This window comes from Rhinolophus sinicus, chromosome 4 (assembly GCF_057876585.1).
Source record: "Rhinolophus sinicus isolate RSI-liver-muscle chromosome 4, RSI-T2T, whole genome shotgun sequence".
In the NCBI taxonomy this organism is placed as follows: Eukaryota; Metazoa; Chordata; class Mammalia; order Chiroptera; family Rhinolophidae; genus Rhinolophus; species Rhinolophus sinicus.
In genome coordinates, this window is record NC_142504.1 from 18,329,552 (window position 1) to 18,354,783 (window position 25,232).

At 42.7% G+C, this 25,232-nt stretch overlaps 1 protein-coding gene across 3 annotated transcripts in view; it reads left to right on the forward strand.

Annotated features, from left to right (window-relative positions):
- Positions 1-266: 266 nt before the first annotated feature.
- CDCA7L (cell division cycle associated 7 like) overlaps positions 267-25,232 on the forward strand; it is a 37,707-nt gene continuing 12,741 nt past the window's right edge. The window contains exons 1-2 of one of the 3 annotated variants that reach the window (XM_019727518.3): positions 267-609; positions 22,974-23,114. In XM_019727518.3, the coding sequence (XP_019583077.3) occupies positions 586-609; positions 22,974-23,114 (165 nt within the window). In that variant the 5' untranslated portion in view covers positions 267-585. Of the gene's footprint in view, positions 610-749; positions 771-22,973; positions 23,115-25,232 lie in introns of those variants that run through there. The other 2 variants (XM_019727510.3, XM_074340837.2) reach the window with 2 other exon arrangements.

Consider the following 25,232-nt stretch of genomic DNA (forward strand, 5'->3'; position numbering starts at 1 on the left):
AACTTTGGGGAGGCGGCACAACCTCGCCCCGTACAACAAAACAAGGGGAGCTCTGAAGCAGCCCTAAAATGCTTTCCTACTTCGGAAACACTGATTGCAGCACAGGCTCGAGCTACAGGGAATAACCTGGAATAAACCCTGCAAACATCCCGCGCGCGTAGCGGGGCGTGCCAGCTGGAGGCTGCGCCGGGACTGCCCCCTCTCCTTTCTCCCGCGCGAAACCAGGCCGGACGGCTCCACTCCCTCCCTCCGCTGCAGGGGGGAGCCCGGCACCCCCACACTGGCAGCCGTCTCGGGCTGCGCCCATCTGCAGACCCCTCTTGCGCCGCCTGCAAAACGAAGTTCCCTGGTCATGAAGTTTGGGTCTGTGATCCGAGCCTCGCGGCCCAGCGTGGCAGCACCAAGTGGGCGGCGCCGCGCGCTCCCCCTGTCCCGGGCGCCGAGTGCGCCCCTCCCCCGGCCCTCCGGAGCTCCGGGCGCAGCGCGCGGGCTGCGCGGCCGCGGGCGTTCTCCGTGCGCCGGCCCCGTGGCAAGCCAGGCTCCCGTGGCCGCGTGCTAGGAGGAGGCTGGATTCCCGGTGGAAGAATGGAGTTGGCGACTCGCTCCCAGGTGAGGGTCCGGCCGCTCGTCGCAGCCCCCACGCCCCTGCGGCCTGCCTCCCTTTGCTCTCGGCCTTCCTCCCGCCTTGGGCTGGAAACGTGGCCCTTGGCCGCCGCGTTGTGGATCGGACGCGCCCAGTCCCGCGAACCCTGGAGCCGCGCGCCCTGCAGGTGTGCGCAGTGGGTCACTGTTGTGCCAGCTGGACTGGAGAGCCTGAGCGACTCCGCACTGGCCTCCGTTCCGGGTGGGTGCCCAGGGGTCGCTGGCCGGGTCGCTGCCGCCCCGAGCCCCAGGAATTAACGCATTTCGAGGGAAGTGCAGGCGGGGAGGCAGCTGGGGCGCAGCGCTTGCATTTGTTGCGCTCTTGGAACCGGGCAGGGGGTGGGGATTTTTTTTTACGGTGCGCGCCCCCCACTTTCTCCGGGAATTGGCACAGAGATAAGGAAGTTTAAGTGTAATTTTTCTTAACAAAAAAAATAGAATTGCGAGTCCGACCAGTTCAACTTGGAAAATGGAGTTTAAGAGGAATTGCTCTTGTATTTGTTCTAGAACTTTTGTAAATGTTTTCCAAGAAATTTGTAACGACTTGGGGCGGAGTGGGGGTGGGGATAGCAACGTCATTAGGCCAAATTAAGAAACAAAAACCCCTAAGATCCCAAACCGTATACACAGCACGACCCCAATTAACGCGTTAGGGTCTTAACTAGGTTTTTAAAATCGCATTAACAAACACTTGAGCATAAGTTACCCAGATGTTTCAGTGGATGCTGGGAATGTGAACGTGGCTTCAGTTTTCTTTTTTACTTGCTAAAAGCTTTTCTCTACTTCTAGTAATGAATATACATATTTCTTTCAGAGGTAAGCAATAAACGTTTCAAAGGAACTAAAAACTTGCAAAAAGGGAAGGAAGCAGCTTGTGGGAACCTGAGAGATGGAGGGTTGGGTTTTTCTTGCTTTTCTGAACGCCTCTGAGTCACTTGCTTCCCACTTTTCCTTCGACTGGTGTTTATCTATTTTCTCCACCTGGGTGCTGGGCCTTGGTATTGGGAGAGGAGAAGTGGCCGGTGCAAAGCTGCCCCGGTGGCCAGTGGTCCCTGAGCCCAGGCCGCTGTCACCTGCCTGGGTCCAGCGACAGATTAAAAGTAGAGCCAGTAATGGTCGCTTTGGCCATTTAGTGATTTCTGAAAGGCTTCCTGAAAGTGGACATTTGGGAGAAGTCTTATGTGGGTGTTTATAAGAAAGAGTATTATTCTTAAATTTCTCCAGGGAGGGGAGGTATTATAAAAGCAAAGAAAACAAACACTCAGGATTAAGAAGGACTGAGACAGGGTTATTTATTTTTTTCCTGCCACTGGCCTTTCCTATATAATTAGTATCCTATGCTTCTAGGAAGTTCAGGTCTCTCTAAGACTTAAACCTTTCAGGAAGGAGCTTTGAGCCCATTGTGAATTTCATCAGCAAATGTATCTTAAAAATGTATTGCTTCTGAAACCTGTTGTTCTGCGGACCTTCTCTTGCACCGCTTATATACATTGTTCATGCTTAGAAAGTTCAAAATGTCCCAGACTGTGGAGTTTAAAGTGAACATTTTCCCATCAAGTAATGAGGCTAAATTTTGGTAGCTCTGAAATGTTAAACTATTTACCAATGTGGGGCTAACCCACAAATTATATTCAACCTATTATGCACCAATTAGGGCAAATTACTATATGTAAGATGATCAGGTGTGTTTTTTTTTCTTTCCTAAAGATCTTCTAATTGGCAGCGCAAATTAAGATATGTGATGATTCTTTTCCCGGGGAAATGTTCCTGTTCATCATAATTTAAATGTGAGCTGATTATAGTTTCTTTAAATTAGTGGAGAGTGGTTCTGTGCGGTGGGCAGGTGACTGCAGACAAGAGCACTTAATGAGCTTTTCAGACACAGCAAGATCTTACATTCGTGTGGTTCTACCCTGTGGCCCAGCCTTAGGAATAAAGCATTAGTGCACACTGAATAAGGCTCAGCTCAGTGTGCAGTGGGTTTTAATCTCACACATTCAGCAAATACAATTTTCATTCCTTGCAAAGTGCAGAGCTGGAAGGGGTTCCAGCAAAGCAGCTTAGGCCTGATGTTATGAGTTATGAGGTTATGAAGGAAATAGGCAGGGAGGAGACCAGGAGACACTCGTCTGAATCCTCGCCTCCTTTCTAGCCTGTTTTTTGAAACTTCACCAGTGTGTCGGATTTGATACCTTCTGACATTGATCTGCCTTGGGCTGTGGTCCTTGGGCTGACCGCTGTGTCTTCATGCTTTCGTGCTGAATGACAGGAAAAATACCCAGTGAAGGCAAGGACCTGGTCCCTTCCTGAGATTTCTCAGCAGTGCAGCTCATAAGAGCTGGAGGATGAGACTGCCTCCGCTTCGCAGAGAAACGGGGGATCCTGAATGGTGGTGCTGTCCTTTAACTCCCTTCTAACTCTTGGATGCAGGTTGGCCCCTCAGAGAAGGAAATGACGCTGAATGCTCATGAATATGCATGCGACATGCTGTGGAAGGGGTAAAGGGGAATGTTTTGGGGATTGACCTCACAGCTACAGAGTGTGTACCCATCTGATCCTGGGCTTAAAATGTGTGCCCAGAGCCCCGAAAGCTGGTCACAGAAGGGGGTCATTTGTGACTCTTGGAAGGACAGCACAGTGATTTGCCACCTTACAAGCCCTGTGTTTAAAAGGCCAGTTGGCCATTGTTTGGATGTACTACAATCTCATCCGTTGGAGAGCTGAATATTTAGTGGTCAGGAGAAACCTCAGAAAACACAGCAATTCTGACTTGGTCAGATACACAGGACAGAAAACAGATAATTACGTGACTTAAAACAAGTTATGAATGTTACAGTAAATTAATGGAAAAGGATCAATAGAGCCATTTGAATAGAATAGTCCAGGCAAGTTCATTTTAAAGGACCTGTGAGAGTTCTCCTTTATCCATCGACATTCACTTTTGAGTTACAGTTTAGAATTTTTACCCCCAGGATACAGTTTTGTTTTATAAAGACTTACAGCTTTATTTCCCAAAGTGAAGTTGCTACAGGCAGGCGACTTGAGGGAGGGGTAGAGGTAAGAAAATATTAGTGGGACCATTTTCTTTTCTTTTTGTGTATGTAAAGCAGTGGTTTCTGAATGTTTTAAAATAGTACCATTTAGAGGCACTTTTGGTAAAAGTCGCTGAAACAGAAAAGTTTGACTTCCATTAGTGCCCTGTATGCAGTGCAAAAATATGCTGTGAAGCCAGATAAGAGTTCAAATAGTTGATGATTTCTGCCTTTTTTCCCCCATAATCCTCAACTGATGACAGCTAATCCCTTCCCTGTGAGTCCATTTATCAGATATTTTTTGAGCAGTAACTGTGCCAGGTGTTATGGTAGTTACAGTGGAAGGAAGGACGACTCTGCCTTTTCTGTCTTTGCCAGAGCCTAGCTGTCTCCTGCTCTGTGCTGGGGGGACTGAGGTGGCCTTTGGTTTGGGGAGTGGGAGACATTAAGAGCCGTCCTTCCCAACCTGCCTCCCTCCACCCCGCTCCAAGGCAACGATCACTGTTAAAAGGCAGGCTGTGCTAAGTACTTCAAGTTATCAGATTTAATCCTCACTGCAGTTCAGTGGAAGTAAGTTGTGTTGTCTGCATTTTAGAGATAAGGCAAAACTGAGTAATTAGCTTCAGGCAACCCAGCGGGGAAGGAGCTGAGCCAGGATTCTGTCTCCAGAGCCATGGCCTGACTCTAGACACTGGAACCACAGGACCTTGGCAGGTGACCAGACTTCCATTAAAATAATTTTATGAAGATAGAAATCTTTGCTCAAGTTACAGTGCCACTGAGATGACCAAGGACATGCCAGGTCTAATGTACTATTTAAATGTTAGAGAATGTCAGCAATTCTGGTTTGCTCCCCCCTCTAGCTAGGAGGGCCCGGGCATTAACAGTAGCTGGTCTGGTTCTTTTTTAGGAACTGACCAGATTATGTTTTGGACAGGATTCCTTGGATACTGTCTGGAAAAGGCAGCTTTGGGATATAAATAAGATCCACAAAGCTTTTATATGCGAATGATCTGTACATGAATTTTGTATCGTACAAGTAATATGTGAAGATAAGCTGAAAATGACAACAGACCTTGAGCTACTGCTCTGCCTACCCTACTGTCTAAATACTTTCCATGGAGTGGCTGTATTCAATCACCATTTTTGCATAATTTTTATAGTATGATTGGTATTTGAATTCTTTCTTTAGCACTGTCAACACGATTTTTCTGAGTAGCTTGGAGGTCTTTGTAGCTTTCATTTTTAATAACTAGTGTTTCATTGAGTAGGTGTAGATTTTATGTGTTAATTTTCTGTTGAAAATTTTTTTATTAAAGGAATTTTGCAGTGAATGTCTTGGGGGTGGTATATACCTTATGCCTCGTGTTGGAGTCCACACTTTCAATTACTGTTTCTTTATCACGTGCTTACTACCTTGTAAAGGGAATGTGCCTGATTCTCAGTGAATGGGAACCTCAGGCACATTGTTTTCCCTTTTTGTTGTGTTGTATTAGCTGAGAGAAAGCAGACGTGCAGGTTAGAACCTGAGCTCATCATCACTGGAATGGAACGATGACTCTTTTCTTCCTGAGCTTACAACACCTGGCAGAATGTTTTTCTTTGGGGGAAAATGGAGCGTAGTCCTAGAGGTGGTTCTTTACCACCATCAGGTCTGTGTAGAAAACCCCAAAATCCATGAATGTGCTGATGGATGCACAGAGGAGGAGCCTGTGGATTGACTGTCCTGGAATTTGTGCAGGTTGGTCACAGGGATGTGGAAAGCCGAGAGAACCTGCACGGAGCTCCTCCTGTCACAATGAGTCATTGTTTAAAAAGAGATTCCTTCATTGGTCTTGCTTATTTGAACTGTAAGTTGTCTCCAAGATAGCATTCCTGAACGTTGGATGTCTAAAGGTCAAACAGTAGGTTCACCCGTTATAAAGGGGTTTGATAAGAGGGAAAAAAAAAAAAGTATTTCTGAACTGGGTCCAGGAGGGTCCTGCGTACCTGGAGAGTGCCTGGTATTTGCAAGTTCTGGCATTTGGGCTTTTGGACAGGGCCTGGCTTGGCACCCCCTCGGCTGCTCGTTGGCATACCTCCTCTTCTGTTCCAAGGGCCCAGGATTTACCCCAGGGTCGTGGCTGGTGACCCAAAACCATGCAGCAAGCCAAAATAGTAATATCCTGATGTGTGAAGGATCTGGCATTAATAGGTATCAGACACTGTTGAGTTTTTTTAAAACATGGTTTAGGGCTGTGAGTGTGTAGTGAGTGGAAGTATGAGTTACGACAGGGTGCGACATCCTGTAGCAGGGCTTCTCGAATTTTTCCGTGGGACTAACAGTGGGGGCCAGTTCGTGCCTGCCCCAGAGGCCTGGAGGTGTAGCAGCCCCCACCTCCCTGTGCAGGAGATTTTCTCATCAATCTCCAGTTTATCTTTAAAAGTCATGACTATTTTGCGTTCTTTTCCATGAAACATTTTTATTTTAGTACAAAAATGCTATTTTAAATTACGCTTCTATGAAAACATTACCCTCCCCTGTTGCACCTGGAGTCCAGTAAGCCCCTCTGGCTGGCTGGCTGTCACTGAGCTCCCAGTTTGAGAAACATGGAATGGCCAAGTTCCATAAAATTTAGAAATCGTAACTGTACTCAATCCTGAAACAGAAACGCTGTCTCCCTGCGCACTCCCCCCACCCCACAATGTCTTGTTTAAAGGTTGATGACTCTGATGCCACTTAAATGAAGTAAAACAGCCTTTACTTGGTACTGAAATATTTTTAATGCAAAATGCGTAGTGCTCTTATGTTGTTCTCCATTAGTGTTGACTTAAAATGGAAAGTTAAGAAAAATAAAAGTGCATTTAAAATCATTGTTTGTTCTTAATCTCTTTTTCTCCTCTGACACTTGGTCCCAGGCATTTTTTTCTTTGTGGAGCTTTTGAAATTAAAATAGTTGAAGCCAGTGCAGCCTCCTCCAGCCTTTCCCATACATGCAGATGGCCTCTCATATGAGGCTCCCCTTCTCTGACTTAAAACCCCCCAAAAACTTCATTTTTTTGAAGTTTTCATTGGTATTTGAATTCTTTCATTTTGTTTTCGCACACTGCCAGCTTCCAAAACTCCCTGAAAAGAACATCTAGTTGTCCTCTTGACCTTCACCGCACTCAGTGTGTCCTCTTCTCTGACTGTAATTAGGCGCTGAGGAGGCACGCAGCTCTTAGGGAGTGTGTCCATTCACTCGGGCACAATGCCAAGAGCCAAGTGGTGTCAGCAGCCTGCATGGGCTGCTGTCCCTGCGATTGTTCGGGCACGTTTTCCAGTAGCAGAGCAGAAGTGTGTCAAGAGGATCCGTGTATGAAGGCTTCCTGGGCTGGGCTGTGGAACGGAGTTCTCCTCCCCCAATCATTGTCAGATGCGTTCACCGCTTGTCTGCATGGAGCAAGGGACAGTCTCCCCTGAAAGACGGGGACTTCTTGCCTCACTGATCTCTAGACACTTTTTTCCAATGACAGTGGACGTACAATATTATATCAGTTTCAGGTGTACACCATAGTGACGAGACATTTATGTAACTTGTGAAGTGATCCCTCCAGTAAGGCCAGCACCCCCGGCACCACAGTTTTACAACACTACTGACTGGATTCCCGGTGCTGTGCTTTACATCCCCATGGCCGTTTCTTCCACCTGTGATTCCACCGCAAGTCGTTCTCCAGCCTGGCTCCGTCCCGCAGCTGTGAGATGTGGTCAGCTGCGCAGCCCCGGGTCGGGTGCCCTCCTGGGGGTGCTGACTGCCCTGTTCATGTTTGTCACACCACACCGAAGTTGTTTCAGGATGGTCTGGCTCACCCTGCTGCATCTAACAGCCCTTGTCAGATCCCTGAGCATGGTGCCCAGCACATGTTGGTGCTATGACTCTCTTTTTAATAACTTTTAATAATGAACATGGACATAGCGTCTTCTGCTACACAGAATGCTTTCCAGGCATAGTTTGGAAGCCATCAGGGCTCTGTACAAATGTTCTGGTTCTTTTCCTTTTGGATAAATGGGAGGAGTGCGTTTTCCTGGCCCCTGAAATAGGCAAGGCTATTTGACATTGCTTTGGCCAATGAAATACGAGCACAAGTGTTGTGTGTCACTTCTAGGTGGAATTCTTTAAATGCCAGTGCATCCTGTACCATGTTTCGTTCCTCACCAAAATTCAGTTTCTGATTTTTGGTTTGTTTTTGTTTGGTGTGTGTGTGTGTGTGTGTGTTTGTTTTAAAAAGCCATCCAAATAGGTGTGAAGTGGTATCTCATAGTTTTGATTTGCATTTCCCTAATGACTAATGATGTTGCACATCTTTTCGTGCCCTTCTGGCTGTCTGCATATGTTTGGAAAACTATTTAAGTCCTTTGCTCATTTTAAAATGGATTTTGTTGTTGAGTTGTAGGAGTTCTATATATAATATATATATTCTGGATATATTAGACACATAATTTGCAAATATTTTCTCTCATTCTGTACATTACCTTTTCACTCTCTTGATGGGTCCTCGGATGCACGAAAGTTTTTAATATTGATGAAATCTAATTTATCTTTTTTCTGTTGTTGCCTGTGTCATTGGTATCATATCCAAACAATCATTGCCAAGTCCAGTGTCATGAAGATTTCCTCCTAACAATTTTGTAGTTTTAGCTCTTACATGTAGGTGTTTGATACATTTTGAGTTTATTTTTTTGTATATGGTATAAGGTAAGGATCCAACTACATCCTTTTGAGTGTGGCGATCCAGTTTTTCCTGCATCATTTGTTGAAAAGACTGTCCTTTCCTCGTTGAACAGTCTTGGCAATCTTGTCAAAAATCATTTGACCACACGTATATGCAAGGGTTTATTTCTGGCTCTATTCTGTTACATATGTCTGTCTTTATGCTAGGACCACACTGTTTGGATTACTTTAGCTTTGTAATAAGTATTAAAATTAGTTAGTGTGAGTCTTCCAACATTGTTCTACTTTTTCAAGACTGTTTTGGTTATTCAGGGTCCCTTGAGATTGCGCATGAATTTTAGGAAGAGCTTTTCTATTACTGCAAAAAATTGCTGGGAATTGGTAGGGATTGTGTTAGATTTATAGATAGCTTTGAGTAGTGTCATCTTAACTATATTAATTCTTCCATTCCATGAACATATGATGTCTTTCCGTTTACAGTTGGCCCTTGAACACAGGTTTGAATTGCACAGGTCCAATTATACATGGATTCTTTTTTTTCAATTGAACCATATAGTTTAAATCCACATTGTTCAAAGGTAAATTGTATTTATGTCTTCATTAATTTCAGTGATTTTTATAGTTTCCAGTGTGCAACTCTTTAACCTCATTGCCTAAGTTAATTCCCAATATTTTGTTCTTTTTGATTGTTTTTGTAAATGAAATTGTTTTCTTAATTTTTTATCAGATTGTTCATTATTAATGTATAGAGATGCAACTAATTTTTATGTGTTGATTTTGTGCCCTGCAACATTATTGAATTCGTTAACTAGTGCTGACAGTTATTATGGAATTTTCAGGGTTTTCTACATATATGATCATGTCACCTGCAAACAAATAAGTTTACTGCTTCCTTTCCAATTTGGATGCCTTTTATTTCTTTTTCTCATCTAATTGCTCTGACTAGTGCGTCAAATAGTATGTTGAATAAAAGTAGTAAAAGCAGCCGTCTTTGTCTTTTTCCCAATCTTAGGGGAAAGCTTTCAGTCTTTCACCACTAAGTGGAATATTAACTGGGTTTTTCATATATGGCCTTTATCAGGTTGGTGATGTTTCCTTTCATTCTTTGCTGTTTTTTTTTTTAAACTACGAAAGGGTGTTGAATTTTGTCAAATGCTTCCTCTGCCTCAATTGAGATGACCATGAGTTTTTTCCAGTAGGTTAATGTAGTGAATTATATTGTTTAATTTTCATATGTTGAACCATCTTGCATTACAGAAATTATCGCACTTGGTCATTTTGTATAATCCTTTTACTACACTGCTGAATTTGGTTTGCTAGCATTTGGTTGAGGATTTTTGCATCAGTTTTTCAGAAGGGTATATTCATACTTTTCTCGTCAGGTCTTTGTCTGGCTTTGGTGTCGGGATAATAGTGGTCTTTTAGAATGAGTTAAGAAGTATTCTCTCTTCAATTTTTTGGAAGAGTTTAAGAAGGATTGGTATTAAATCTTCTTTAAATGTTGAATGTAATTTACCCATGAAACCATTGGGTCCTGGGATTTACTTTGTTGGGAGTTTTTGAATACTGATTCACATCCTTGCTAGTTAGAGGTTGATTCACTTTTCCTGTTCTTCATGTTTCAGTCTTGGACGGTTGTGTGTTTTTAGGAATTTATTCATTTCACCTAGCCCAGTTTGTTGGCATGCAATTATTCATAGTAGTCTTATCCTTTTTTATTTCTGTAAAATTGGTAGTAATGTCCCTGATTTATTTAAGTAATTTGAGTTTTCTCTTTTTTTCTTAGTCTGTCAGGCTAAAAATGTGTCCATTTTGTTGCTATCTTCAAAGAACCAACATTTTGGGTTGTTGATTTTTCTCTGTTGTTTTTTTGTTTTCTATTTTATCTCTACTGTAATCTTTACTATCTCCCTCCTTCTACTACCTTTGGGTAGTTTGCTGTACTTTTTCTAGTACCTTATTATGTAAATTTAGTTTGTTGGTTTGAGATCTTTCTTCTTTTTTAATACAAGTGCTCAGAGCTATATATTTCCCTCAGCATTGCTTTTTCTGCATTCCATACGTTTTGGTACAGTTTGTTTCCATTTTCACTTGTTAGAAAGTCTAATTTCCCTTGTGATTTCTTTTTTGACCCATTGATTGGTTAATAAGAGTATGCTGTTTACTAACCATTGTCACCCCAATAAACTTTAATTAAAAATAATAAAAAAGAGTATTTTGTTTAATTTCCACGTATTTGTGAAATTTTCAGTTTTCCTTGTTACTGATTTTCAGTTTTATTCCACTATAATTGGAGAAGATAGTTTGTATGACTTCAGTCACTTTAAATTAATTCTGACTTGTTTTGTGGACTAACATATGGTCTGTCTATGAAGTTTTCCATATGGTCCTGAGGAAAATGTAAATTCAGTTGTTGGGTGGAATGTTCTACATATGTTTGGTAGTTCTAGATGGTTTATAGTGTTCATTTTCTCTATTTCCTTACTGATTTTCTGTCTGGTTGTTCTGTCTATTGAAAATGGGGTATTGAAGTCTCCACCTATTGTAGAACTATCTATGTACCTTTTCAATTCTGTCAATGTTTGCTACATATGCGTTGGAGCTCTGATGTTTGCTACATGAATACATACTTATAATTGTTACCTTTTCTTGGTGAATTGACCATTTCGTTAATGTAAATGTGGAGGGTCTCACTTTTGATTTGTAAAGAACGCAACATCAGTGAAGCGCAATAAAACAAGGCCTGTACTTGGTCTGATGTTATGTAGTCACTCCATCTCTTTTTGGGTTACTATTCTCAGTGAATGTCTTTTTCCATCCTTTCCCTTTCAACCTGTCTGTTTTTAGATAGAAAGTAAGTCTCTTGTAGGCAACATAGTTGGATTTTGTATTTTTTATTTTAGTTTTATCTATTCTGTCAATCTGTCTTTCAATTGTAGAGTTCATCTTGTTTGCATTTAAAGTGATTACTGATCGGGAAGGACTTAGTCTCTTGCCATTTTGTTTTTTTGGCTTTTATATAGCTTATGGCTTTTTTGACCCTCATTTCCTCCATCACTGCCTACCTTTGTGTTTTGTTGATCTTTGTAGTGACAGTTTTTGATCCCCTTTTCATTTCTTTTTGTGTGCATTCTATAGATCTTTTCTCTGGTTACCATGAGGATTATAAATAACATTCTAAAATTAAAACAATCTAATTTGAACGACACCAACTTAAATGGCATACAAAAACTCTATAGTTCTGTCTCCCCTTTTGTATTGATGTCACAAATTACTTCTTTGTGCATTGTGAACCCACTAGCATAGATTCATAATTTTTTTATCCTTGAGAAAATAAGAAGTGGAGTCACAAGCCAAGTTTACAATAATACTGATTTTTATATTTGTGTATTTACCTGTACCTGAGAACTTTACATTTTCATATGGCTTTGAGTTACTGTCTAGTGTCCTTTCATTTTAACCTAAAGGACTCCACTTAGGATTTCTTGTCGGGCAGGTGTAGTAGCAGTGAACTTCCTCAGCCTTTGTTTATCTGGTAATGACTTCCTTTCACCCTCATTTTTTTTTTTTTAAGATTTTATTGGGGAACGGGAATAGGACTTTATTGTTATTGGGGAACAGTGTGTACTTCCAGGCCTTTTTTCCAAGTCCAGTTGTTGTCCTTTTAATCTTAGTTGTGGAGGGTGCCGTTCAGCTTCAAGTTGTTGTCCTTTCAGTCTTAGTTGTGGAGGGCGCAGCTCAGCTCCAAGCCAGTTGCCGTTTTCTAGTTGTAGGGGGCACAGCCCACCATCCCTTGCGGGAGTCGAACCGGCAACCTTGTGGTTGAGACGATGCGCTCCAACCAACTGAGCCATTAGGGAGCTCAGCAGCAGCTCAGCTCAAGATGCTGTGTTCAATTTTAGTTGCAGGGGGCGCTGCCCACCATCCCTTGCGGGAGTCGAGGAATCGAACCGGCAACCTTGTGGTTGAGAGCCCACTGGTCCATGTGGGAATGGAAGTTAGGAGCATGGAGCTCTAACCGCCTGAGCCACCAGGCAGGCCCTCCCTCATTTTTAAAGTGTAGTTTTGCCAGATACAGATTTCTGGATTGACAGTTTTTTTCTTTTAGCACTTTAAATCTATTATGTCACACCCTTCGGGCCTCAAAGGTTTCTGCTGAGCAGTCAGCTGACAGTTTTATTTTAGTGATGAGTTGCTTTTCTCTTGCTGCTTTCAAGATTATCAGTGGTTTTCAACAGTGTGATTAAAATGTGTCTCAGTGGGTCCTTGGGGTTTATCCTACTTAGCATTCATTGAGCTTCTTGTATTTCTACATTTGTATTTCATCAAATTTGGGAAATTTTGGGCCATTATTCTGTCAAATAATTTCTGATTCTTCTTAATCTGATTTTGAACCCCTCTAGTAAAATTTTCAATTTTAATTATTGTATATTTTCAGCTCCAGAATTTTTTTTTGGTTCCCTTTTATAATTCCTCTTTGTTGACTATGTCATTTTGCTTATATATCATTTTCTTGACTTACTTTAGTTCTTTGTGTTTTTCTTTTGCTCTTGGAGCATATTTAAGGTAGTTCTCTTTTGTCTACTCAGTCCACAGTCTGCTTCCTCTGGGATGGTTTCTACCTGTTTACTTTGTTCCTTTGAATGGGTCACATTTTTATTTCTTTGTATGCCTTGATCTTTTGTTGAAAATTAGGTGTTTGAGAAAACAACCACCTCTTCCAGTCTTTGCAGACTGGCTGTGTGCCAGGGAAGTCATTCATTGATTAGCTGGACAGGCTTAAGGTCTTCTCAGGTCTTTTCTGAGCTTGCATTTGGCCTGTACCTCTGTGTAGCTTTCTCAGTTCCCCCATATACATGGCTTTTTTTAAATGTCTTAATTTCCCAAGGAGTTTTACCCAAGCTTTTCCTTGGGGCTTTCGGTGGTCTGTTGTATTTCTCCGTGCATAAATTCTTGTCCCAGGCAGCTGCAGATCTGTAGTGCAGGTTTCATGAGCCATAGCTAGAGCGTTTCTTCACCTGTGACTGAGTTAGGTGAGACAGAGACCAATCCTTCAGGCAAGCCCCCGAGACTGGTTAGCATGTTGCAATCAACATCTGCTTTGCTCCCTCACGTTCAAGGGAACTGGGAGCTGAGCTGCAGCATCCTCTAGACCAAAACTGTACAGTGTGGAGCAAGGGAGAGTAAAAATGCCACATAATTTCCTACCAACTTGCAGATTAACTTTTCTTTCCCTTTTTAAAAAAAGCTAAAACAAAACTTATTTATTTTAAATGTGTTTTTCTGGGACCCATCAGCTGCAAGTCAAGCAGTTGTTTCAGTCTAGTTGTGGAGGGCGCAGCTCATACTGGCCCATGTGGGGATTGAACCGGTAACCCTGGTGTTACGAGCATCACGCTCTAACCAATTGAGCTAACCGGCTGCCCCAACAGATTAACTTGTATTGATTGGGCATTTTCTTGATTTCCGTAGACCTCTGACTATTTTCCAGAGCTATAAGATTAGTTTGGACAGTTTCTGGTTGTTTTTAATGTGTCCTTGGGAGAATGAAGTTTTGGAGCTTCTTAGTTGACCATTTTGCTGGTATCACTATCTGATTACTATTTTGATAAATTTTCTAAAGCTTGTAAGATTCAGAAATAAATGCAAAGAAGAAAATTAATAATGATCATTAAGAACATGTATTGAGGGCCGGCCCGGTGGCTCAGGGTTGGAGCTCCGTGCTCCTAACGCTTCGAAGGCTGCTGGTTCTGGTTCGAGTCCCACATGGTCCAGTGGGCTCTCAACTACAAAGTTGCCAGTTTGACTTCTTGCCCCCCCCCCCCCCCCCCCCCCCCGCAAGGGATGGTGGGCAGCGCCCCCTGCTACTAAGATTGAGCACGGCACCTTGAACTGAGCTGCCACTGAGCTCCGGGATGGCTTGGTTGTCCTCTCAACCACAAAGTTGTCGGTTTGACTCCCGCAAGGGATGGTGGGCTGCTCCCCCTGCAACTAGCAATGGCAACTGGACCTGGCGCTGAGCTGCACCCTCCATAACTACGATTGAAAGGACAACAACTTGACTTAGAAAAAAGCCTGGAAGTACACACTGTTCCCCAATAACAATAAAGTCCTGTTCCCCTTCCCCAATAAAATCTTTTAAAAAAACAAAAAAAGAGAAGAACATGCATTGAGTGTTTATTGTGCCAGGCATTCTACTGAGCACTTTGCGTGTATTATCTTCTTTAATCCTCAACTTCTGGGTGGAGCCATGGATAGAAACAATGTAGTCTGACTTTTAAAAAACTCTTTACTACTCTGCTAACTTTCATAATCTCACTATTCAGAAATAATTGTTCCTGTTCTTATGTGTATGTAGCCTTACAGTTCGTTTCCATCGCATTAATACCTATGTATGACAGTGCTTTTTATCCATTCAATAAATGTATTCATTTTATTTATTCAACAAATATTTGCGTTCCTATTCTGTGCTGCACATTGTTGTAGGCTCTGGGTACAGTGATGGATGAACCAAAGCCCCCATCCTCTTGGCTTAATTGTAATGGGAGAGGCAGACAATAAATGTGTAATATTTTTTAAAATTACATAATGTCAGACAATAAATGCATGGAACAGAAATGGGATAAGGGCTAGAATAGGTAGCTGTTCTTGGGGAACTGCTTTAGGAAGAGTGGTCAGGGGAGACAGGTCTTCCTGAGGAGGAGACTTTTGAGCAGGGACCCCTTGAAAGTAAAGAGACCTCCTTTGTTTGTGGAGCAGGCAGGGGTCCTGAGGCAGAAGTGTGTTTGGTCCCCTCAAGAAATAGCAAAGGGACTGTTGTGATTGGAGGGTGTTAAGCAGACAGTGTGGAAAGGAATGTGGTCCCAGAGGGAGCCATGGTGGGAATGTAGGTGACGGGAAACCAGTGGTGGGTAGGGGAGGAGGAATATAACTCAGAAAGCTCCCTCTGCTATGTGGAGACGGGCCTGTAGAGGGAGCCGTGGGCAGCACTTTCCCATGTGCCCCTCGCTGTGTGCAGTGCGGTGGAGACAAACCAGTTGCCACCTGGGTGAGGGGCTGCATTCCACGTGTGATACGCAGTATTTAGAAAACCACTTGCCTACTTTTATATAATTATAAACAAATTTGAATGGTGGGGTAACAAGGCTTTCAATTATTATAATGAGTTTAGATTTTTAAAAATTTAGGTTTAATTTATATAACATCAAATTAACCATTTTAAAGTGAACAATTCAGTGGCATTTAGTACATTCATGTTGTATAACCACCACCTCTGTCTAGTCCAAAACATTTCATGACGGTGGAGGAGAGAATGTTCCATGACGTGACTGCGGTCTGTCCCTGTCAGCCAGCTGGACCAGGGCAAGAGTAGAGGTTGCTTTCCCCAAATCCCCGTTAGAGACTGTCTGATCGTTAATTGCTAACATAAATCAGAACCCCTCCCTTGCCTCCTGCTGTGTGCCAGTTCCTGGAACAGGCTGTTGTCCTGACCTGCTCAAGCATGTAAAGTAATTTCCCGTACCTGGTAGCATTCACATCCGAGTACACGTGACTATGCCCCTCTCCACATAGAATTCTTTGGGGACCCATTTCATCTTGCACCCAAGACACCTTGTATGCAAGTTTCCCTTACTATCTTAATTTCCAAACTGGAGTACCCAACCTTTTTTTCTTCAGTCTTTCCCTGCTTATGGAGGTCGATTTTCAGTCTTGGGGCTTTTTCCTGGGTCTATATGTACTAACAGTTACCCGAAAAGGAAACCCCTGTACCTTGGGGATCAATTGCTCCCTGTTTTTTCCTCTGTATAAGGGTGTTTGTCTTGTCACATCCTCCCCCTGCATTGAGTGTACCCTTAAAAACTGACATGCTTTTAAAAGCATTGCTGAGTTGCTAGATGAAAAGGATACGTGTCTTAATTTCCATTTAAACTTAAGGAGGTTGAAGACGTAAAATACGTGTTTAGTCTCTTCTATGTTCCATTTTCAGTGAATTTTGTCTTACCTATTGTATCTGTGTGACACGTGTTTGGCACATTTTATTTTGTGTGAACTTTTCAGTAACATTAACAATTTGTCATACTTGTGGTGGACCTTTTCCCCAACATTTTTTGTTGTTGTTGTTACCCTGTCTAAATTTTGTTTTCTTCTTTTAAGTAAGAAGTTGTACATCGTACGTTCTTTATAGGATGATTTCGTGAGCTTAATTGTCAGACCTTGTACAACGTAATTTTTTTTTTAATTTTATTTTATTAAATTTATTGGGGTGACAATTGTTAGTAAAATTACATAGACTTCAGGTGTACAATTCTGTATTACATCATCTATAAATCCCATTGTGTGTTCACCACCCAGAGTCAGTTCTCCTTCCATCACCATATATTCGATCCCCCTTACCCTCTGGCAACCACCAAACCATTGTCTGTGTCTATGAACAACGTAATTTTTTGATATTTGTAGGATTTCCCTTTTAAAGGTGAATAATACTCCATTGCATGTGTATGTGACATTTGGTTAATCCATTCGTCCGTTGGTGGACAGCTGGGTTGCTTCCAGTTTGTGGCTTTTGTGAATAATGCTGCTATGAACAGGGAAGGGCTGTTTTAATACTTTGGTGTCCGGTACTATGCATATTACTACCAGGCAGTGGTAGATATACTGTTGGTAATATTGGAGATTTTGCATTTAAAATTTCCTTGCTGTTCTACAGAGCACCATAAGTTCTGCTGTGTGTTTTCCCTGAGTAGGTTTGAGATTCCAGCTTGTAGATGTTTGGTCCTTCAATTAGAAACTAACATTTTAAAACTGGGCGATTTCTCACCAAGACTTAGTCAGATTCCTGGTTTCTCTGGGAAGGCTGAAGGTCAGGCACACTGGACCAGAACCCCCCACCCCCCCACTCCCGTTCCTGCAGGTCTGCTGGAGTGGAGGAGTGGCCGTCCTTCCCGGACTCATGTCTTGAGCTCACCAGTCAGCACCATCTCATGTCATAGCCTGAGTTGCTTCCTTCATTGCCCGCCTGCTTGGCCCCCAGTCCTGTTGAGTTTGCATTCTTTGTTCCCCGAGATGATCTCTAAGGTAATTGTAGGGCTTATGAGTGCAATCTGTGGTCCTTTCCAAAAGAGGAGCTGTGTCTGTTAACTACTGTGTATGTAGATACCCTATATTCTGGGTGAACATCTTTCATTCCGATTGAATAGGTGTGCACCTTTGACCCAGTGTGACCTTCCTAGGAAACTCCATCTTCTCTAGGAAAATGTCTGTGAGGTCAGATGCATGCAAACGCCTTCAGCAAGAACTTCCTGACAACCTGCTTTCAGCCAGCCCTTGGAGGAGGTGCTGGGGACGTCCCCCTAGTGCTGGGTCCTTGTTGGGGCGTTGAGTCCTGCTCTCCCACTTGACCTTTGATGATATTCATTCACGTTGTTAGCAGGGACCGCGAACAAATATAAACAGTGTGTATGAAAGGAATAGAATAAATGTGTATATTTTAAAAAGTTAAGGATATTAAAAGTCTTTTCACGTTCAGAAGGGAATTTTCTTGATTTCTATTTGGTGATCTAGACTGCCGTTATCCTAATGTTGTTTGAGTTTGAGTACTATAAATATAACCCACTGGTTGGGAATTTTTTTGTATTTTCTTTTCAGTTACTTGTTTGCATTCTTTTTGTGTGGGAGTCTTACGATTCACATTACAATCAAATGGAACATAGGCTTTGTGGAGAAACTACGCGGCTACCCAGTGGATCGCTGCCAAATTGAACAGGGCAATGTGAAATCCTTGGGCCTAATGTATAACAATATATTGTTATACAGAATGTATAATGTAATATATTGTTGAACTGGTCATACATTAAAAGGTTGTACCTATGAATCTTCTCTCCAGTCCCTCGCATGCAAATCTTGCCTTCTTTGTCGCATCTGTTAAATAGTTTGTTGCATTGAAGACACTTGAATGTTTTATGGAGACGTCTGCTAGTGACCAGGGCTTCTCATTGTCTGAAACTCGTCTCTTAATGCCTTTTGTAGTTAGGCAGCAAGAAACAGCCCTGCGTGCCATGCCCCAGGAATGTGTAGTGGGTTTTGCTTTTTTGAAAATGTATTCTTTTGTTCCTGATTGGTTATTATAGCCCCGCTAAGGGCACCTCTGGAGCAGATGCAGAAGACAGAGACGGAGGAATTGGGTGGACACAGGCTTTGCACTAGTGGCAGGCTGTGACAGTGACCGACCGCGGGGCTAGTGCAGGGCCACCGGAAGCACTTATTCACATCGCCAGCCTCTATCCCTTGTCTGTGCTTCTGTTAAGTCATTACTTTGGGTGCTCCTCCTTCATTGACCTTTATGTTAAAACAGGTTTCTGGGCCAACCAGGCTTTTTGATTCAGAGAATGCTGATAAGTCCAAAAGAAGGAGAGAAACCAACTCACGGTCCCCTTTCTCAGGGCCACAGTAGGGCCTGAACTCGGTGGCTATTATGCAGTCTGACATCCTTGCACTTTCAGAAGTCTTATCTATGTTTGTCTAGTGCGAGTGTTTTCTCGGAGTATTGGATCTGATGGCTAAAAAAACCCAAAAAACAAAAAGTATCTCACAACAAAAGGTGTCTGGAAAGTTAAGGGGTCAAATACTATTCAGTTTACCTCCTTATGAAAAGTTTTAATTGTTTCTCCTGAGAACCCTCTCAGAGGCTTTTTTTTTAGGAACTTCTTAGTATAAATGAGGCAGGTTTTTTTCTCTTGTTAGTGGAACTCCAATTCTGTATCTAACCATTTACCCCATGAGGTAATTTCATTAGATGGTGGGGACATGTTTGTATTAACCCTCTGACATCACTGAACTTGTATTTAATTTCTGAATTTATATTCTCTAAAAACCAAATGTTAAGCTTCCATTGATGGAACCCTTAACTTTCTAATCGTGTTTTTAAACAAGAAGCATGCATGATTAAAAAAAAAGAAAAAAAACAAGATTAGGAATTAGTAATTTCTCAAATGAACCTGACTGTAAAATTAATTCAATGCACAGAAGAAAAGAATTCAAAGACTTCTAGTAACTTTTTATGTTAATGCAAAGGACCAGTTGATGTCTAGGGAACCCTGAGATCCTTTCAGTGTTTCACAAAGAAAAAGGTGTTGTCATACGAATACTACAGCATTATTTGCCTTTTTCTGCTGTGTTGGTATTTGCACTGATTATACAAAGCGAAAGCAAAGAAAACTGCTGGCCCCTAGCATGAGTCCAGGCAGTGGCATCAAACAGTGGCAGTGGTCATCACACTCGTCACCTCAGGGACGCGACTGTAGAAGAAAATCTCAGTTTCACATGAGAATGTCTTGTAGCAGTGAAAATGATTTTATCAAAATCTCAACCCCGGAGGGCATCTCTTTAAAATACTGCATGATGAAATAGGAAGTACGTGGAAGCTCCTCTTCATCCCCAAGTGTGGTGTTTGCCTGGTTCTCTCAGGGAAAAATCTGTAGTATATAGTGGTGGGAATGTATTCCAAGGATAGAAAGAACCACAAAGAAATCTTGAACTTGGCTGTTGCTGGTGGTATCGTTGGTAGTGGTGTTGGGGGCATAAGTTTGAAAGTATATTGTATGTATTGTAGATAGAGCAAATGGGTACGTTTATGAGAAATACTGGGAATCGGGTTTTCATTGTGGGGAAAGGGAGATACTGTGGGATTGAGGTTGGGGAGGAAGAATCTGCTATGTTGGATTGGAATTCATGGTGTCGCTATGAACTCATGATTTAAGATATTTAAAATATCCTTGCTCTGCCCAGTCAGAGCCTAGAAGCAGTGATGATAGTTCACTAGCAAGGAGCACCCCGAGTTCTCAGATCTTGATTTCTAAATGCCTGGGCTCCTGGCAGAAAAGGCTGATTCGAGGGCTGGGGCAGGTACAGTACAAGGCTAGCTTGGCACATTGGTTGTGCCAGAAAGCGAGCAGGGGCTGAAAGACTATGAGGGTTAAGTCACAAGGACATGGAAGCGGCCTTGAAGGAGCTCCCCAAGGGCCAAATTTGGGACAATTTGAGCATCAGAAAGAATGATGACAGTAATGAGTTACAGCGCATTGAATAATATAACAATAATAATTATTATTTTTAAAAAACCCATGAATCTACATGGGAGGGAAAGAGGAGAGAAGGAGAGAGAGGGAGAGAGAGAGGGAGAGAGATTATCGTGTTACAGAAGCATGACAGCTAATATATCAAGGAGGGATAGAATCTGAAAATCACCGTTTTGCAATCTAACGTAATTGATTCAGGCAAGCGTTACCAATGGATACTGAAACTGTTGCGTGAAATGTTATCAGGGAGAAGGATATTCACAGAATCTCAAATACAGTGGTACCTCGGTTTTCAAGTGTCTCTGTTGATGAACATTTCAGTTTACGAACGCTGTAAACCCGGAAGTAAATGCTTCGGTTTTCTAACATGCTTCGGAAATCTAATATGTCACATGGCTTCCGCTGAGTGCAAGGTCCTGAGGCCTAGCTGTCGGCTGTTTTCGAACGTTTCAGAATTCGAACGGTCTTCCGGAAAGGATAACGTTCGAAAACCGAGGTACCACTGTGTCACCCTAGTTATTCCTTACTAAACACAGAGAGGTAAAGTTCCTTTTGCGACGGAGAAATCTGGCAGATCCCACCTTGTTGATCAGACAGCATCACCACCAAAGGAGAAACAGCCAGACATTAGGTGCCGTCTGAAAGAAGAACGCAGCACGACCTGTGAGGTAGTCTTGCCAAAAAGAAGCACTGAAATCTGATCACATCTCTAGATTCAACTCCCAAATTACAGGAAATCCACAGGGACAGTGGAGTCTGCTAAATACCATCTTGGGGCTGCAAAGCAAACAGAACTCCCAAACTCCAGACTGTGGCAAATGCTACTCTCAAATGAAGCAGTTTCTTCAAAAATAAATTGTATGAAAAAAATTAAAAATAAAGGACACGTGAGAAAGGATTTAAGAGACCTATGAACCAATGTGTGGGCCTGTTTTGGATCGTGATACAGATAAACTGTGAGTTAAAAAATATGTTAATAGAACCGTGAAAACAGACTGTATATTTGCTGATACTACAGGGTGAAATGGTGCTGTGTCTACAAGTGCTTTAAAATAATTTGGAAGGAGGGCAGTGGGGTAGGGATAAAGAGGAAACAGGATTCGCCATGGACAGATAATTGCTTAGGGGTTCCACATGTGTGTTCATTATACTGTTCCATCTACTGATGAATGTGTTTGAAAGTTTTTATAATTACGTTTTAAGAACCACTACTAATAAAGGGGTAAGTAGCCTGATATTTTATGTCTCCTTATGCAATACATTGAGAAGTATATGTCATCTGCATAGAATTGTTGCTAAAAATGTTTAATTTGAATCAGGAAGCTCAGAATGTAGGACATCCTACAAGGTAGTTTGTCTTGGGCTATTGACGAAATGTCAGTATATGAAAAGCAGCAGAAAAAACAATCAAATATAACACATGATCCTTGCTTAAGTGTATCCCTTTTCCCAAGAAAGTTAGGAAAGACGTTTTGGAGACAGTTGCAGACCTTTAAATGGGGACTCCTGATAAATGGTATTACTGAATTAATGTTAATTATTTTAGGTATTACTATGGTTTTGTGGTTCTGTAGGAGAATGTCCTTATTCTTGGGAGGTGTGTGCTGAAGTATTTTAGGGTGAATTAGCATGATGTCTGCAAATTATTATTTTAAATATAACGTGGATTAGGTTGGTTCATATTAAATCACTGCTTTCCTAGGTCAAAACCTGTCAAATACTAGCAAATGCCTAGGGTTCAACCTAATATTTGTTGAAAGAGAAAGAAAGCCAGTGTGACAGATGGGGGTTCCAGGTGAAAAATATATAAATGTTTATAGTAGTCTTTCATCTTTCTATGTGTTTGAACTTTTTCAAAATAAAGAGTTGGGAAAAAGTAGGTAGTCAGCATACAAAAATGAACTCTCACCAGATACATGTTAGGTTAAATGTGCTGGTGACATTCTGGGAATAATTGCCTATTATAATAGCGTTTAAATTCTTTTGGAATTCTAAAGCTACTATGATTGATTCAGAATATAGAAAAGAAGGGAAGCTGCTTATTTCATTGTATGAATTTTCATATCTCTGAATCAACACATGACAAAGAACAGAAAAACAAAGAACTATAGGGAGGAACTAAGAAAATAGCATAGTAATATCTATGGAATCTTTTTTACATGGATGACATTTAAAGACTGATCCACTGTGGGAGAAGAATAGAGAGACCACTGGTTACTCAGAAACCCATAATCTTGTTTCTCATTTTTTGTCAAGAGATCAAAAATGGCTTTTTCTTAGGTGTGACCTTGATATTCTCTGTAAGATAGGAGATATCTCTGGGATTGGAAGAGGAAATGTCTTAGCCCATCCCCCTTCCCTTGTTGCCACGAGTTATCAGCTGAAGCCCATTTTGCTCAGGGTTGTTTTCTGGGCAACGATGGCAGATTGATGAAGTTATGAAATTGGTAATTTGTACTCCTCTCTAGAAAATTTCCCTAAGTGATTTCAACAATGCCTGGTTTTATCCATCTTCTGTTTTGAATCCAAAACAGATTCCTAAAGAAGTGGCTGACATCTTTAACGCCCCCAGTGATGATGAAGAGTTCGTCGGTTTCCGAGATGATGTTCCCATGGAAACCCTCTCATCAGAGGAGAGCTGCGATAGTTTTGACTCGCTGGAGTCAGGGAAACAGGTATGGCTGCTTCCTTTCAAGGCAGGCATGTTTGTCCGGAAGCCTGGATCTTGGGTCAGATATTCTTTTATTTGAAAATGGGCTGGGATGCGTGATACCTGTTAATTGTCGAGCATTTTTATAAGCTTTAGGCCTTCGTGTTTGAAGAAACTGGGGAGAGTACCCAGCTCCCTTTTGCTGTTTTAAAATCCTTTCTACATACAGTAATTTTTGTTGTTGTTGTTGAGGTAAAGGGGATCTCACATGATCAAACCCATTTTCAGTGCTACCTCGAGGCTGCTGCCTGTGGCGGGGCTGTGTTCAGGCTCCCACACAGCTGGCGGGAGGGCTGTTCCACACAGCGGTGGCCCACACCGCATGCTGCAGTGCAGGACTGCGTGGCTACCACGAGACCTTTGTGTCTCTGCTGGCACCTCCCTCTTGGAATTGCCCGGTGGTGGGGCCTGGAGGGGAGCATTTTTCTCTCTTTAGTTACTTTGCTCTGTGGCAAACACAAGTTACAGTTCTCTGAGAGTTAGATTCCTGGAGGGTTTTTTTTTTTTTTTTTTTAAATTGTGCTTTAGCAATCGCATGGTCAACCAAAATATCTAGCCCTCCATGGCATTTTTCTTCCGAGTTCATCGTGGCACTGAAAATTTCTCATTCTTCCTCAACCATGGCCTCTCTTAAAAGGCTGTAAATTAAAACCGCGTTGCTTCAACTGGCCAAGTACAGAAGGGAAGCAGCTCAGTATCTACAAGGGCCGTGCCGGCTTGATTCCGCAGCTGGCGGTGTGTGTTCTGGCCTCGGTGGGAGCTGTTCGTCCCCAGGTCCTGGGCGCCTCCCCGTCTGTCTCTGGTCCTTACCTTACTTGATGTCTCCACAGCATGTGATCCTGCCAGCCACCTCCTTCCACTCCCCTTGGCATCTTCCTCTCAGTGACCCTTTCGTGCTCTGTTGTCGTCTTCTGTTTCCTGGCCCCATGAGGATGTTCTCCAAGATCTTTGTCTTCAGACCTTTTCACTCAGTGATCTCAGTGGTGGGCCTGATTGAGCTGTTACCTCCACGTTCTTTAAGGCGTGGCGTCTCTCTCCAGCCCCGGGTATATTTTTGACGGCCGGCCGGCCTGATCCTGATTATTCATGGGAGAGCTGAACTCACCCTTTTCCCTCCCTGGTTGTCTGCCTGGCTTCCTCATCGTTATTTCCGTCTTTGGTGTTCTTGGTTCCTCCTCTTCCTCTCCCATCTCCCTGACTCCCTTCCAGGGGTTGCTGCATCTTCTGCCATGTTCCTCACCTCCATTCCTTCCCTTCCCTCTTCAGCTACCACAGTCCTCAGTTGTACAACTGAGCCCTGGTTATGATCCTCTCTTACTCGGAAACCACCATTCTCTCCATTTGAGCGTGGTCAGGCCGTGAGGGAAGATGGAGCCTGTTGGATCCACCGTGAGGGGCGTTCTGAGCAGGACAGGATGTGTGTCAAGTGCCGAGCGCACAGCCTGGTGTGCAGGAGGCATTAAGAAACAGCAATTGCATTTGCTGCTATGACGATGGCTGCTTCTGTGTTGTCAGAAAGCCCACCCTTCCCGCTCTACCCCCAGTCTGACCCAGCATGCCTTAGATGGCCCGTGACAATATGTTTTTCATGCAGACTGCACTTAATTCATGGACCTCCCATTTTACAGGTGATGAAACTGAAGTTCAGGGAGGTGAACTATATAGTAACTCACCCAAGGCCCCACATCTGTGAAGTAGCGGAGCTGGAATGTTCCAAATCTAGGAGCAGCACTTCTCATCCTCTTAACTCCCAGTGCTCTCTTTCCTGCTTCCTGTGCTGCAGTAGACGAGGCACTGTATTGATTCCTTTCTCATACACTGTTTTGCCCTGTGTGTACACCGGTCCATGCTGTTCATCCTGCCTGTGTGCTCACTGTTCATTTTCCTAGAGTCTACCCCAGTTCACATGCTGCTGCTTCCAGGAAGTCTGACTGGATTTTCTTTCTGTGCACCATCATGCGTGTCTCCCCCCTTACAGCGCTGAGCCTCACCATGCCTACTTGTGGACCTTCTAGCTCCCCCACTAAATGATAAGCTCCTCTATGAAAGGGACCTCAAACTTGAATGGTGCTTTCCAGCTTCC